We start from the raw sequence: 16,909 nt of genomic DNA on the forward strand, positions 1-16,909 counted from the left end.
ATCGATGAACAGGCCACAGCCACCACGCTGATGTTATGCCTCATTCCACTGCTAATCTCACTTCCTTGTCCAATATACTCGCTCAACCTCGAGGCGGCCGCGGAATTAGCTGGAGTTAATGGATGAGTATTAATCCCTCTTAGTCACAACAAAATTAAGAAATAATACGGCCATGAATACTTCAGCGGCACTGCAGCAACACGGGGAATCTGCTCGCACAATCTGCCCTGGCGTGCAAAAAAGGAATTGGCGATTACATACATTATTAATGCTTCGTCATAAAATTCACATTTTTTTTTGCGCCAGCCGAATGGGGCCTCCGGAGGGAAAATCCAATGAGCAGTCTATTTCAAACTAACTTGCAGAGAGCAGAGAGAAATGGCCTCTAAAACACCGCAGCTCATTGGACCGTGCCTTTTTTTGTTCTGCTTTTATCACGGTGTTTCCTAAGGTAGTGCATTCTTATTAGATCCCTTCAAAATAGATGTGGGCCTTCCGAGTCAGTAAGTTCTCGCAGCCTCCCCCTGGAAGTTGTAATTAGAACACCAGTCACTCGTGTTATCATTGTTTCAAGAGGGCGGCTTCCACATTCCTGAGCTGCCCACTTCATCACAGGGTCGGAGGCCTGCAGCGAGCGGACCGCTCACGACAGCTGGATCGCTTCCATCACTGACGGAGAGCCAATGTGCTCGAATTGGATCTGAATGGATCATTGAAGAGATCAAAATTGTCAATGTATAGACAGGTACTTTAAAATGAAAAGAAAAGTCGCAAGAGCAGCAGATTATACTCATCCCTCTACATGCAATGAGCTTTCCAGATATGTGCATACAACAAGAAGAAACAAGAGCCCTAACATTCTATACAGCCATACTGGAGCTCCATGAACATTGTTCTATGAATGGTTATTCTACGCTGTTGTTATTGATGTTCAAGGCAACAACTCGGTGCTTTCCAGTAAAGCTGAAGGCAACATGGTCCATTTCGTCAAAGTAACCAACAGTACAAGATTGTTTCTTTAAAACCTCTTGACAACCCCAACAGATGTGTCTGTTTACAATGTGGAAACGCCAACAGTCTCTCCAGATGTGGCTCTCAGACCTAAATGATTGAATGAAGCAGTTGTTTTGGGGGGTGGAAAGGACTTGAGTGCCAAATATCACTCTATTTCTCAGCTTTTCATAAAAGTGAAAAAAGGACTCCAAACTAAAAAAAACATCTTTCATCTATAATGATAATTGTGATGATTCCTGAATCTACCTACCTACGATTTCAGATATAATTACATAGCGAGTGTTTTTATTCACTTCTTTATCATCTCATACAATTGTAAGGCTGCCAATCAGGCACACCGCTCTCTTAACAGCTTTCTAGGGAACTACTTTTGAGCAAGGATACAGTACCTTGACCAGAGTGTTCTGTGGATCCAACCAGATTAATGGGCATGCCGCTGTTGTGATTTTTTAGCTCCGTTAGCGCCACAGATACCAGGTAAGGTAGAAGAGGTAAGGGAGAAGAGTGAACTGTCCCTTTAACAACACTACACACGTTGTGTTTTATATGAGTTGTACAGATTCCTCATTAGACCTCCACACATTCTCATGTGTACTTGATTCAGTTTACGAGTCCTAGTTTCATTGATCCGTGCGGCTCGGTCGTGTGCTCCTTGTTGCCTCTGTGGAATCAGAATATACTAACGACATCTGGCTGCTGGGACATCATGGGTGACTTTCATCTTCCAGCCAGTGGCCATCATTACTGTAGGTTTTGTTTGGCAGTCTCATTCATTCAGGGGGAGGCGAGACGTGGGAGGGAGGGGTGTCTTAGTTTGAATGAACTGACCTGTAATTGCACTATGCTGCCCCCTGTTGAAGAGCAGCTCTGCATGTTGTGTTTACATCAGGACTGTGTGGACTGATGTGGTGTTTTGTCTGGATTTTATGAGCTTTTACTACCCGGACTGACAATGCATCACAATTGAGCAGCGGTTCATTACACCAAGATGTCCTTAAGAGTTGTTTACTCCTATTGAGTTTACAACTCTGGAGGAAAACAGACTGCTTATACATAATGTACATATGTTCTACATGCAAGAAACAGCCTACAGTTATATTTAATTACCCATCATAATCTGCTGGTTTGAATAGACAATACTATTGATCCGTAAAGCTCTTCAGCGTGAGGAAACACTCGTGTGTGGTTTATAGGTTCGCCTCATACTGGTTCCATTTCAACATTAATCGGATGCACCAGCACAGACCGTTTTCTCCCCGGACACAGAGAGAGGATGGCCGCTGCTGCGTGGAACAAAGGGCCTCTGCTGCTGGCACACAACGGGTTAAGGTGTGCGAACGCCCGAGTTGGCTGACTGTATTCAAGCGCAATGATTAACGATATTGATTCACGAAACATGCGGCATTGCAACGTATTAGCACCAAGAGGGAACAAAGCGCAGAGCTATCCTCTAATTGATTGGTGCTCGCGCTGACGTAACGTAATTAAGACAGTAATTAAGTAATTAAGACAGTAAGAGGGAAATTATTTCTCTGCTCCCAAATCATTAACTATTAACAACGTTTATTGAATGGAAACGCCAGAATCTCCAAAAACGCCAGAATGATGATTGATGTCGAAAAGAAGGAAAAAGTGCCCGGCTGTCTAAACGTTGCCGTTGAAGAGAGGGAGCCTGCTTTCAACCTGATCACAAACTTGGTTTTTGAAGGGAGAGCGCCCCGCCCTCCTGCTCCTTATAACCAGAAAGCCTGTTTGCAGGACGCACAAACACAACAGCAACACTGGAGACCACGTCGCCGTGCACGAACCGTTCCTGGAGAAGAACTCTGGCTACAAAGACTTTACGGATTACTCTGGTTGCTTCACCCTCATGACCGCGAGCGAACGACCAGAAGCGGCCATGGATTTTCTCAATCACAACTATTTGAATGCGCGCAGCCCCTACGACTATACCTTTAATTTCTGGAACGACTATCTCGGGCTGACCACGTTGGTCACGAAGAATAATAAGCTCAGCATCCCCCAGAACCCAAACTCCATCACCGAGTCCCTTAAAGCGACCCTGGGCTTGGACGATTCCCCGCCGTGTCCGTGCGTAATCGCGGGCGGCGTTGGGGAGAGCGGTCACCTGGACTGCTGCTGCCCGTCCGGGAGCCCCCCGCCGGCTTCCATCCTGGACTTGAAAGAGCGTTTCTCGATACTGAGCCCCTTCCAGAACCAGCTCGGCGTGCAGCTGCCGGAGCGAGAGGTGGGCTTCGGCGGGAGCTTCGCCGGGTTCGATCTGTTCGGCATGGAGAGGAAGATGCGCAAACCCGCCTCCAGGAGCAAGCAGGAGCCCAAAATCTGCGTCTTCTGCCGAAATAACGGGGCACCCGAGGAGGTGTACGGCTCTCACGTCCTGAAGACTCCGGACGGCAGGGTCGTGTGCCCGATTCTGAGGGCTTACACCTGCCCCCTGTGCAGTGCCAACGGGGACAACGCACACACGATAAAATACTGTCCACTGTCAAAAGACCAGCCATCCCAGCGACCATTAAAGGGAGGGAGGGCTGTGGGTGGTAAGAGGATGAAAATATTCTGAACAGACATGACTATAAAGTCAATTGAATTGCACTGAACCATTTCCAGATGATTTCGGCTTTAGCCTTTATCCCAGTTTCATAAACATATTGATTTTATCCTTTTTTTCTCTCTCTCTCTCTAAGATCTCTTATATTTTTATAGTTATTTTATCGACATAGAACGATTTTATGCTTTATACATTGGATTTATTTTTCTTGCTAGTTTATAGTCATTTGAGTGTGTGCATATACAAACATGTATCAATAGTCACAAAGTGTGAAAACATTTGAAGAGAAGTATTTTGGTCATGTAGGGAAACACTGACATTGGCAAAAAGGGGACGAATGTCATATTTCCACCAAGTATTTTTGTACGGTGAGCGAAACTCGCTGCGATTTTCTTTCTCGTCTTAGAAAACCAAAGTTATGTTTGCCATTAAAGAAGCTCAAGAATGTGTCATTGATGAGTGCTTGTGTGCGTCTGACTGACCGAGGAACTATTTGGTCCCATCTGCCTGCCTAAAAAAAAAAAACTCCACAACATATTTTCCAACCTGCTCAAAAAGTTGACATTCAATCTGCGAGGCAGGAAGGAAAAAAGAAAAGAAAAAAAGAAGAGACAATGTGGTCTCTGTTTAGGACTCATGTTCTCTGGGGGACATTATAATCAATTGTTGCCAAGCCAAACTTTTACTCCAATGCTATGTGATGAAAACATCATCTGACTTAACAAGCAGTCAGAAATGAGAGCTACTAGCCTGCGTTTCTGTATGTTTACGTTCCCAAATAAGTGCGACACACTGGATTTCCTTTTCTCCGTCAGGTCTCTTTCTTCACAGCGGTTTCTTTTTTGGTGGTTTGTTTTGATTTGCCCAACATCTTCACCGGACAGTCTCATGCCTGCTCTGAGAGTCTTTTCACTCTGAGCGTGGGGTGAAAAAGAGCAAATTGAATGTTAGCAAACAACAACAACAACAACAACATGTTGTCCCCGTTATTTCTTTTCCTGAATAATCTCAAAAAAAAGATGCAAAAATGTTGTGAATGTATGATTGAAAGTGTCACTTGCAGGACTGCACATTTCTGACAGTTTTGTTTACCAAAGGAATACAATTGCATTGAAGAAAGAAGAGAGATTTGCTGTATTGTATATAAAGTGATGTTTATTCAGTATTTTAACATTACAAGTGACTTCAGAGGGCGCTACCTCAACAGGATTTTGTACTTACATGTAAAATGTCAACAGCAGTTTATTGATATAGTGCTGCCATTTATAATAAGGGTTTTGATAGTATTTTTGATCTTTGTATAACATAATTGTATTTTCATTTTGTCGCATTTAACATGACGGAAGTGAATTTCCAAGAAGCTATAAGCATTGCTCGCCAAAAGGTGATTGTCTGTAAATAACGATTATACCCATACTTTTTAAAGTTTAGTTGGTCAATGTTACATTGTGTGCCAGAGAGTGGATATTGAAACAGGCGGAAACAATTTGCCACTTTTAACAGAGGATTTTTTTGATTAAATGAATAATAGAAAAAGAAAACACTGTTGAACTTTGTTATTTATATTTTGCCACGATTTCCTGTATGCTGCTGTGCAGAATAACAACATATGAATCCACTAGAGAAATAAAAACCTATCAAATATTTGGAGCTATGTGGTCGTGTTCTTCAGTTGGTTAAACGGAGTGGGTATATAAACCCCTTTTGCATTCTTTTGGTGTGCAGGCATCTAGAATTACCGGTTTACTGACTGACTTGGTGATTTGCAGATGGACTGATTGAGTCAAGCAGGGAAGTCGACTGAAAAACACACTTCCAGGAACACCCCTGCTTGCCCTAATTGGCCTGCGAACTGACTGCCTCACTGACTGGATGTGGATCGTGTTAGCGTTTGAGCCCCTCGTGCATAAAACAACCTTTTTGCTTTTTGGACAAACCAAAACTGATCTGCTGCTCTGGTATCTCAAAGATTTGTCTCCGGAGGACAAACACAGTGCGGCGGTTGTTTAGGGAGGTCTGCCCGCACAAGAATGTCTTGGCTTAGGCCTCGCCGTTGAAACGGATCATGTTTGCACTGAAGTGGGTTGAATAGCTGGCCCTCCCGGCCTTCTCCGCCTGCCATCTGTGGAATGGCTGCTGCAGCCTTTAAAAGGGGCTCAAAGCAGGCAGAGAGCTTTGCTGCTGCTTCTTGTCTGGGTTTTTTTTCCAGAAAGAGCTGAACACAGTTGTGCAGCTGTGAGTGCTCGGTTTCTTAGAAATGCGCCATCAATGAGGGAACAATAAATAAAACCATGATGAGCTCATGAATGGTTTCACTGTCTTGCGGCCCGACTCGCCAGCAAAACAACCTCAGACCTTGATAATAGCTGCTGACGCTGAGCATGCACTACAAAAACCCATCAAGAAGAGTGTACATACATTAGCCCGAGGCAACCAGCTGGTGTCATCCACACCTTGGTTGTTCCCCCCCCCTTTCCTCCCTGTTCCCTCCTCCTCTGCCTTCATGCATCTCCCCAGCTGAGGCTGCGCCATTAAAAATGGATGACTACTAAGTGCAACAGGGATTTATCTCTGTGAGAACTGTGGTGAAAAAGCCTGGTGGGCTCGCATTTCAGGCAAACACAGTACGCTAACAGGTCTTATTCCCTCTACGCCGCCTCCATTAGCCGCTCCGCAGACAGGGCCATTATAATCTACTTAGGTGCACCATTCATGAGATATGCATCTCCCATGATCATATAATATGTGGCTGTTTTTAATGCAATATACTTGTACTTCTACATTTATAATATATTTGTGTGCACGACAAATCTCCCCACAGAGAAACAAATGAGGTTTGTTTCAGATGTGAGGCAGCAAAGTTCTGCCATGTCCTAAATGTTCTTTACCAGAGATGGGAGACGATTGAGAAATGAAATGGCAGCATTATCGGTCAGGTGTTGTATTAGTTATCACCCAGAATGAGGCAATGGGATCCCCTCTGGCAGGTGATTAAGATTCAGCTCATATAATGAATACAAACAACAGGGATTTGGGCAATTATTTACTATTTTACAAAACATATAAATAATGTCACCAGACTCCATTGACAGAAACCTTTTTACCGTAAAACACACTATTCAAACTCATCAAAATGATCTCTGAGAGTCTTTCCACTCTTCCAACAGTTTCAAAGAGAGACTGAATAAGTAGCAGATATATATTTTAAAAAAAGAAAAGAAGTAACCAAGGTAACATTTTCACGGTTTACTAACCCTGCTTTCCGCTGCTTTCATGGTGTCAAAAGAGACTCACCAGAAAAAAAACAAAAAACAGATGCTGACAATGGGAAGAGTCCAGATCCTATTTTTAGTGAGTTTTCTTGTGTTTAAAAAAACCTGCAACAAATACTGGTGGAAAAAAGGGTATCCTTTACCGTTTATTGACATTTAAGGGTAGATTGCTCTCATTTCTCAGACGATGAAATGCACCCTTCATCTATGTGTTTTCTTATTGTCCACTGTATTGCCATCCTGACATGACAAAATGAAACCCTGGCCCACTTTAATAGAACCCCTCTTCTTCATCGACCCATGTAATAATGTTAAAAGGCAAATAATAAGATATGAATCTGGAGAATTAATCCACATGGTCCAATCAGATCTCAGAAAACACTGTTCCAGCCATCATAGCCTCTATGCTGGCTGCAGATTTAAAATGACTCTTGAATTACTTAATTGCTTCTTAATGATGCAGACTGAGAAACTGCATCAAAATACAATAGATCACATCTGTCTGTGGTGTAATGGAGCTGAAACATTAAAACCAAATCCGTCTGGTTCTGCAGGACAAAGCAGATACTGAAACGGTTCTGCTAAACGACCTCATGGCCCATTTGCATAGAATCCCTCTCTTTGACTGACCCCTCGTGACTACAGTGCAGACGGCTGATGATAAGTTACAGATCTGCAGAATTCATTTATGGGTCCCATCATTTCCCAGCATACACTTGTAATGAGGATGCTCCTGTCGCCTAGCAACTCCTGGGAATAAAATTGGACAGCAGCTGAGCATGAAAGTCATTCCATAGAGCGAGCTAAAGAGGATACCATCTCCGGCCTTCACATTACATGGCTTATTGGTGCCGGTTTGATTTTAAAATTAGAATAAGGGGGGGGGGGGGGGGGGGGGGGGAGAAAACCCCTGAAAAGGTTTTTGGCATCGATGTCCTTTCAAACACACTAGCACCCCCTGTGGGGATGAAAGGCATTACAAAAACATGAATACCTGTTTTGTGACACTTCTGATATCCGGTGTTATTCAAAGCCGCCGATGTGGAAGGCATCATAATGGCGAGTACGGTGTTATTGAACTCTGTCAACGACGCTGCGCTGACCATTCGCAGCGCTCCGAGATAACAACTCCGTCCCTCTGAGGGCAGATTGCAGCTTTGATGCCGTAATTGAAATTTCACAAAGGATTTATCTGAAAGCAAAAAGCGTTGCCGTTTAAGTGAGCCAGACAGGTTATTAAGTTTCTTTCACAGCATGATCGGCTTATTTCTCAGTGGCTGTTTCGCTGGTGCAGATGTACTGTCAGTTGAGATAATCCTCCAAGTCACCGGTGCGTATCCGCAGAAGATCTGCACCGCATCAAGTCATCTCAACATTGATTCTGTGGGTGCGTTTTCTTTAAAATGTTGTTCTGCCTTAGAAATACTTGCATGTCTGGCTTCAGTCATTTCCTGCTGTGGACATTCTCAGCTTATCCACTAGCATTGGCATTTTATTAGACAGTCAACAATAAATATAAAACAAGACAGCAAGGGTATGGGTTTCCGTTTGTGCCTCGTGGTACAAATACTTTCTAGAATCAGGAATTTAATTTCCTGTCGACGTCGTCTTGAACAATCTGCGTCTTTCTGCAGACTGCAAGGATGAATCAGACATCGTGTAATGTTTTACGAACAGGCCTTTTCAAATTGACAACCGTTCTAAACGGGCCCCTTTGCATTTCCTCTCATGTTTGTTAATGCAGCAGCCAACAGGAAGTCAACTGGGACCAAAGCGGTTGCCCCAGCAACAGAAGATCTCAATGTAAAGATGCTCGTTGCCGCTCGTTCCCTGCTCTGTAACGTGTTACACCGCAACAGAACAGCGCTGTGCCCGCGTGACAGTCAGCTTGTTCCAGTGTTACGTTTAGTAAGTAATGGACCACAGAGGCCTTTGGTTCGGGTCCCCACATGTGTTGGTACTAGCTCTGTACTTCTAATATACAGTAGTGTAACCATGATGTCGGAGCAGAAACTAAATCTACTGCTTTTCATGTTGAGCAGAGTAACGGGAGGTTTTCTAAAAAGGTACCCAACGTTTGTACTGTGGACCATTTGCAACAGGGCTACAGAAGAAGGCCTGACCAGAAGAAACCGGTATTTAATGGCACTATGAGAGAAAACTCCACCAACATGTCCGTGTTCACATTTGTGAATAACCGTTTTGACTGTTGCTGGACATGGTGAGCTTTTAAAAGCCACTTAACATAACAGGAGATACGACCCAACCGGTCAGTAAACTTGCTCACCTAAACAAGAGCATTTAGTTCGATATCAGAGATCATTTTTAAAAGTATTGTTTTTGAGTCAGGCCTTCAAAAACATAATGTCCCGTTTTGTTTTTCATGAGCTTTCACTTGTTTGCACGAACAAAACAAAAGAGAGGTTATAGAGCAGGGCTCTCAAACTCATTTTCACTCCGGGCCACATCAGCATCACGGTCGCCCACAAAGGGTCGGTTGTAAATGTAACTACTCGAAACATATTGTTAAATAACTCTGCATTCACAGTTTAAAGTAGTCTTCAATGTACTCACAATACATTTCCATGTTAAATGTACAGTAACCAGCCAAAGAGCTGCTTCTAACTGTTTAAGTATCTCATAATTTTGACTTTCTATTTCATAATTTTGACTTTCAATCTCAATTTTGACTTTCTATCTCATAACTTCGACATTCTTCATAATTTCGACTATGAGGATATTTTTATGACTTTTATCTCATCGCTGTATGAAATGCTGGCGCTTGCGTGATTGCGGTGTTTGTCGTCAACCGCTCAAACCAGAAAATATGTTTGAACATTGGGTTTGATGGTGAAAAGGCTCCAAAACAACGATCAGCATTCACAATTACATTTCAGAGGGAAAGTGTTTTCTCCTGGGTTGCAGTCGCAGTTTTAAACACGTGATTCACGCTGTAGATCGAAATAAAACACAAAATTAAACTACTTGGTTCGGTTTAGTAAAACATCATCAAAAACAAATCTACATGAAACAAACACTTTGTCAATCACGCTTCCCTCGAAACTTAATTGACAATGCAGTCAGGCTGCCAAAACACCATAGGACACAAAAACACGTATTGAATCTTTGGGAAACTATTCTCTCTTTTGCTACATGAAGTAGTTCCCCTTGCCGTTACCGTCTGGATCATGTAGTGCTATACTGGACATTAGTGGGGTAATAGTGTTCTGTTATTTTTGATAGAAAGTAGAAATTGACATTTTTAAGAGCAGCTTAACTTCAGATGTTCCTGCACAGTAGATCAGATGAGCGTCAAAGGTAAACATGTACGATTTAAGCGTCTCTCGTTCTATCAACACTCGGCTTTGTTGCCGTTTGTACGACTGTCTCATGGCACCCGGCTTTGTCACTTATTGCTCCCATCATTTCCCACAATACACTTGTGCAATGAGGATATTCCTGTCGCCTAGCAACTCCTGGAGATAAAAATTGGACGGCAGCCAAGCATGAAAGTCATTCCGTAGAGCGAAGCAGAGAGGATACCATCTTTAGCGCTCACTCCATGGCCTGCTGGTGATTTGGAGCCAGTCATGTGCACACACGGATTTTTGAAAAAAAAAAAAACGTACGGAAATATGCACGACCAAATTATGTGTATACTACCATTTGTCTAGATAACAATAAACAACATATTTACTGTAAAGATAATCAACAAAAAGCTGTTAAAACAAAATGATCCGTTTTTATCTCACTGTTCCATCACATGGAACAGTCTCAGGGGAGAGGAACCGAGCCATGATACAGTCACTCAGTCAGTCCATACACAGTATCTACCAAATCTGGTTGAATAGCGAGTGTACCGAGGTGAACACTACTCCAAACTGAAACCATTTATTAAGCAAACCGTGTTCTCTCCTGCTTCATACGCGCCTCGTATCGTTTCCTCTTCGTAACAACTTATCCAAAAACCTTTATCTCCAAGCTGTCTGTGGTTTATTCACAACAGAGAAGTGACAACATTAAGTGTATCAGTGTACAAATGAAAAAATGAAAATCACCATTGTCTGAAAATGAGTTCGAGCAGCAACGTACAGCTGCAAACACATTACATCAATTGTCGGTAGAGAAAAATCGACAAAAAAAACAGATGAATAATGAAAAATGTGGGAAGTTTATTCATCAGTATGCGAATTGGTACCTAGTCGTTAAATTGATATTTGACTGAACAAACAGCATCATTTATAACAGCGTTATATTGGTTTTCATATACTAACTGCAAAAATGTATACAATCAGTGTACCGTGTACAATAGTGTGTAAGGAAGTACAGCATGAACATCAGCATATAGCACATATTGTTATGAGCAGTATGGAATTGGGAGAAATCTAATTCCATAATCTTTTTGAGCACATCGGGGTCGGTGAACTCCTGGAATTACTTTGACCCGAGCGCGTCTCTAATCAGGCAGAGTGACTCATCAGTGACTCACCAGTGTTACTGCTGTGTGCATCACGTTTTGTTTTCATTCACGTCTACTTAATCCTAGTGGACAAAATGTTCATTCACAATGGCCCAGGGTTGTTCTTGTGATCGTGTTGCTACATTGATCACCGTCCAAGTGGTAAATTGATTTGTGTTCCATCTCTTCTTACTTAATAATGCAGAGGATTAACACTGCCAGAGGGTGGTCTATTCCGCACACTTGAGATTGTTTCTGGGTAACACCGATGAAAATGTAACTGCAGGTTTCAGGGAATAATGAACAGCAGCTCGGCTAATGGTTTGACCAAACTTTAAACCAAAACGCCACCCGGCTGCTTTATTTCCACGCAACGTGTGGCTCACTCATGCTTGGAAGGAGAGCTACAATATGTCAGCACCACCAAAGTATCGTGATACATGAAACCAAAGGACACTGTTGTGAGTCACTGTGGCTTTCCAGGAATAAGAGAAACAGTTGGTTTTTTTGATGGATGAACTCATCTTTAGGCTTGCAAACTTGTTAATAAACCAAATTTTTGCAGATTGTTCATTTACAGAGGAGAAACGAGGTGCATTTCTTAGTAATCTGTGTAATCTGTATCTGTCCCTGGTTTTAAACAAAGATCAACCACAGCTGTTGGTTTGGCAAAGCAAGCTGAGACTGTCGAGCCGAGACATGAACGACGCACAAACGAAAGCCAGTACAACTCAAACATCACCCACGAGACGGGGACGTCTCTGGAAATGAAAAATATGTTCAAATTTGATTTAGGTAAAAAACGTAGATGGGCATATGTGCCTTCATTTGTTCCCAGAAACACACAACAGGTGCTGCTAAGAAGCGACTCATTCGCCGCAGGGATCACAGCAACAGCTCGGCCCGACCATCCAGCCGGTTCGTAGCTCTGTACAGTTCGTGTGTTTTTTTGTCAGTGGGAAAATTCCAGCGCTGCACCGGGTCCCATGTGGTTGTGGTTTGGGCGAGAGGCACAGTAATGCGTTTGTGACGCAAGAGGGAGGAAATTGCAGAAGCTTCCTGCACAACTGTGCTTTTGTACCACTTCCAGGTGGATACAGGGCCCGTCTTTATGCAAACAAGACCTCGTGCAGGAAGATGGTGCAACAGCACAACCCCAAGGCCGGACGAGGTACTTCATCTGGGAGGATTTAATAACCTCAAGACATTTATCACGGTAAGATTTAACATGCACACTAATACAGTATATGTAGCAACAAAAGTGATGATTGAGGAGGAATATTCATTTGTTTTCTCTGGGGATTTTTATGGTTTACATGTCCCACATTTTGATGTAATGGGTCATGTAGTGGTCTGGTCTCGGTCATGACTGTCTCGGTTTAGGGGGTCTTGATTATAATACTGGTCCACAGTCTCTTTTCCTCTACATGACTAATGATCAATGATGGCAGCCACTGACCCGTCACCAGATACTTGAAATACTCTCTACAAACGTACACCACCACAATAATAGAAGATATGAGTACAAATCCTACACACAGTGGCTTCAAATCAATTCATTTCTTTAATGCATTTTACTGCTGTGACATACTTTTACATTGTATCACTTTTGGATTTGTGCATATTTTCCCAACCAACCTTTACATAAGAAAAATATATACTGCATATAAGTAACTCAGTGAATTCTTCGCCTGATTCTGAGAGTTTAGGCTTTCAAAGCACAATCTCTATCACGCAGACGAGTCGTGATGCTGAAATCGAACCGGCTGCAGAGAACACGCAGCTCAAACTACCTGAAGGAAAACCGTCTCATCAGAAATCTTGTGATGGAGATCATTTTTCTTCAGAGGCGGGAAACGTCATACACGTCACAGACATTTCACACATTATCAGAGGCCGATTATGTGAATTATTGAAATTTGAATTTGTAGTCAGATTAGTGAGTTAATAGTTTTTAAATCAAGATGAGGGTGAGGATTATATTTACCAAGTCCTCCATTGTGTCATGTGTCCAAATCAAAACCAGCTTGCAAAAAAAAAAAGTGTGGGAAACGTTTTGTTAACATCCAATTATAATGCCGTGCAAAAACAGTCTCCTGTTTGGAGTATAGTTCCCCGATGGGAAACAAATGTCAAACCATGGAAATGTTAATATCATGCAGTCTCCAACCAGCTGCAAGAAAACATAAACAAACTGCAGCAACATTCCTCTTCACTTCAGTTCAGGGGGGAGTTTTGGTCAGAAATAATAGCCGTTCACAATCTGCCCTGATATACTTTAGTCTAAAGTATGTTTTATTCTTTATAATTGACATGCAACATTCCCCGTCTGCTGCAGTAGATTACTCCTCGTTACAGAAACCTGACCGGCCTCTCTATGCACGTCACGGGATCTTTACTTTCACAGTGAACTGCACTTCTAATGTAAATTACAAATTCAGCTCTTATAACCAGAGGCGGAAGAAGTACTCATTATTGGATTATTTATTGATGTATTAATGTGCAGCTGGTAAAGCAGGAGCTCATTTTAATTACTTAATATGCTGCTGGGTAGTTTAACTGTTACTTCATAATGTATTAGTTGATAAATGTATCGGAGTAAAAAATGGAAAAACTCATGTAAAGTAAAAGTAACCGTTGTACCTCAGGACAGTACTTGAGTAAATATACTTTGGCATTATGATGAAGTGTTTTTCTCAAATGTTTTCTTCAGAAGAACATCTGTTGCAGTGAAAGTGAGAATGTAGAGAATCTAGACCGTGACTGACCCGCCAGATTAGTAACCACCTTGATTTGATGATCAAGCATAAATATTATGTCATAAAGTTCAGTTTCTGAGGAGCTGTGCTGTGTCTTTTAAGGAGAGGCAAGGAACGTGTTTAACCTCTAGCACCATCTGGTGTTTGATTGTTGATAGGTTAATGTATTTTATTGACAGAAGAAGAAAAAGTACATGTATGAGTGAAACCTTTCAGACAATGGATTGCGTGTTCTCCCTTGTAGTCCAGAGTCTAAAAGTACACTGGACATGTACAGCTGTAATACAAAGACATGCACCCTGCAGATCCCCCTCTTATTCAATGTCAGTGAGATGAGAAATCCTAATTCGGAGTAGAGACAGATGATGGCTACCAAAACAACGTTGCAGGTGTAAATCCCCGGACTGGCTGGATAAATGTGGACGGACGAGTGAGGTTTTCCTTCTCCTTCAACAAAAACACCAACAAAGGGCGGCTGAGCAAGCTACTGAAGTCCCAACCGCCCCGGGGTGTGAATGTTATCAATTAAAACCAGTGTCAGCGGTTGTTTGAAATAAAAACAGCTGTCTGGAACACACACACACACACACGCGAGGAAGGAAATCTGATTATTTGGTTTCACAGACAAAATTGTGACATCTGAGAGCAGCAGGCCAATAGCTTCACATTCAAGATGTGTGTGAGAGAAAGTGAGTGTGTGTGTGTGTGTGTTCTGTACTTAAAACTAAAAAAAACACGGCCTACTCAAGATCACAGAGTGACTCACACAATATTGACAGCATCTTGTTACTGCTTCCATTACACCACTGACAGGAAACAAGGATTTTCCACTGGCAGAGGAACATTTAGATTTGTCTTTTGTATTCATAATAATAATAATAATAATAATAATAATAATGTTAATCTACTGTTGTACTGTGCTACATGTAAATGTTTTCCAATAACAGCTTCCAAACACCAAAAGCACAAAGAAAACCCATCTACGTCACTGACGGCTCATCAACATGCCTCTTTCTGCTTTAATTACTTCTGATGTGATCAGCCATTTCATGCCATTCCACCAGGGTTGAAAAGAGAAAGACATTCAAGTAAAAGTACTGTTGCTTTTTGTTTCCTCAAAATGTAGTTCGATCAAAGTATAAAGCAGGTAAGTGGCCTACTAGGACCTAGATGTTACCGATAAAGAGGAAGTGAGGGTGGCGGGAAGGTTAACAACAATTATAGGCCTGTGAGGATGATGATAGTACAATAACATGGCAACCTATACACATCACACCCCTGAGCCCTGATGTCCAAATACACAGTGTGTTCCTTTTCTATTGCATGTTGAGGCTGCTTCCTGTCAGCTTAGAACATTCACATCCACTGCAACAGGAAACACACTGGGACACACATGTGACAAATACAACAAATACAAGAGCTATGAACACCACCGTGGATAAGCAAAAATAAAACATCCAAGGCAGACATTTAATCATTCACAAACAAACACATTGAAGCACAAACAGAGCTGCATGCACACGACGTTCCCAAGCAGCACCTTCCTCCTAACCGGCTGTGTTGACTCACCTGACTGAATGGCGTTGTGTGACTCTTGTGGTTCCAGAAGTCCTCCTCGGTCTGCTCCAGGTTCAACTTCTCAACGCATAATATCACCAGTCCACTCGGCCTCTCTGTGCCAGGATAACCAGTCCACTCGGCCTCTCTGTGCCAGTATAACCAGTCCACTCGGCCTCTCTGTGCCAGTATAACCAGTCCACTCGGCCTCTCTGTGCCAGGATAACCAGTCCACTCGGCCTCTCTGTGCCAGGATAACCAGTCCACTCGGCCTCTCTGTGCCAGGATAACCAGTCCACTCGGCCTCTCTGTGCCAGGATAACCAGTCCACTCGGCCTCTCTGTGCCAGTATAACCAGTCCACTCGGCCTCTCTGTGCCAGTATAACCAGTCCACTCGGCCTCTCTGTGCCAGGATAACCAGTCCACTCGGCCTCTCTGTGCCAGTATAACCAGTCCACTCGGCCTCTCTGTGCCAGGATAACCAGTCCACTCGGCCTCTCTGTGCCAGTATAACCAGTCCACTCGGCCTCTCTGTGCCAGTATAACCAGTCCACTCGGCCTCTCTGTGCCAGGATAACCAGTCCACTCGGCTTCTCCGTCCCAGTGAGCTCCTGGAAGTTTTCAAAACACCTTGAGCAGAAAGTGTCACACACCGCAGAGCGTCCAAACACACCAGGCAGAAGCATTTTAGCATTTTAGCATTTTAGCATGCTTGTCCCACCTGGCACACACCTGTTGTTGACGCAAAATCAGGGGTGAGTTTGATTTGGGTCACTTAGCTGCTGGCCGGGTGGTGCACTGAATCACTGCTTTATTATAATAAGACGAAATGACTCAAAACAAGACCAAGAAAACAGAAAGTACTGCCTTTGTTAAAGTCACATGTGTATAATGCAATTCATTACTTCTGCTCACGCGGTGGGATGGCAGGTGGGATATCTCATCTGGATTTATTTTTTTGTTGTGAGGAAGAATCAGAGCAAACTGTAATCCCACTGGCTGCCACAAGGTGTCAGTCTTCTACAACCTACAAGAGAGGAGCTGCGCATCTCACACTCATGCACTCAAGTTATCGGCCTGATCCTCACTGCTGCACACTGGATGTTGAGGGGTTCAAAGCAGAATAACTGTCATTACATTTCACCATTGCTTTCTAGAAACAGTAACGTAGGCTAAATGCACACTTATGAACATTTTCAAAAAGGAAATATAAATGTTTTCAACACAAGTGTAACTGTAACAGAATAAGAACAAACGGATTAATCCTTAATGGCACAG

General features: G+C 42.8%; 1 protein-coding gene across 1 annotated transcript; it reads left to right on the forward strand.

Moving 5' to 3' along the window:
- The first annotated feature begins 2,795 nt into the window (after positions 1-2,795).
- On the forward strand, positions 2,796-5,227 carry nanos1 (nanos homolog 1). Its single transcript, XM_079268776.1, has one exon. It carries the CDS (start codon positions 2,885-2,887, stop codon positions 3,593-3,595), a length of 711 nt encoding a protein of 236 aa, XP_079124902.1. The 5' UTR covers positions 2,796-2,884; the 3' UTR covers positions 3,596-5,227.
- Positions 5,228-16,909: the final 11,682 nt, after the last annotated feature.

Source organism: Melanostigma gelatinosum, assembly GCF_949748355.1.
Source record: "Melanostigma gelatinosum genome assembly, chromosome: 5".
Classification (NCBI taxonomy): Eukaryota; Metazoa; Chordata; class Actinopteri; order Perciformes; family Zoarcidae; genus Melanostigma; species Melanostigma gelatinosum.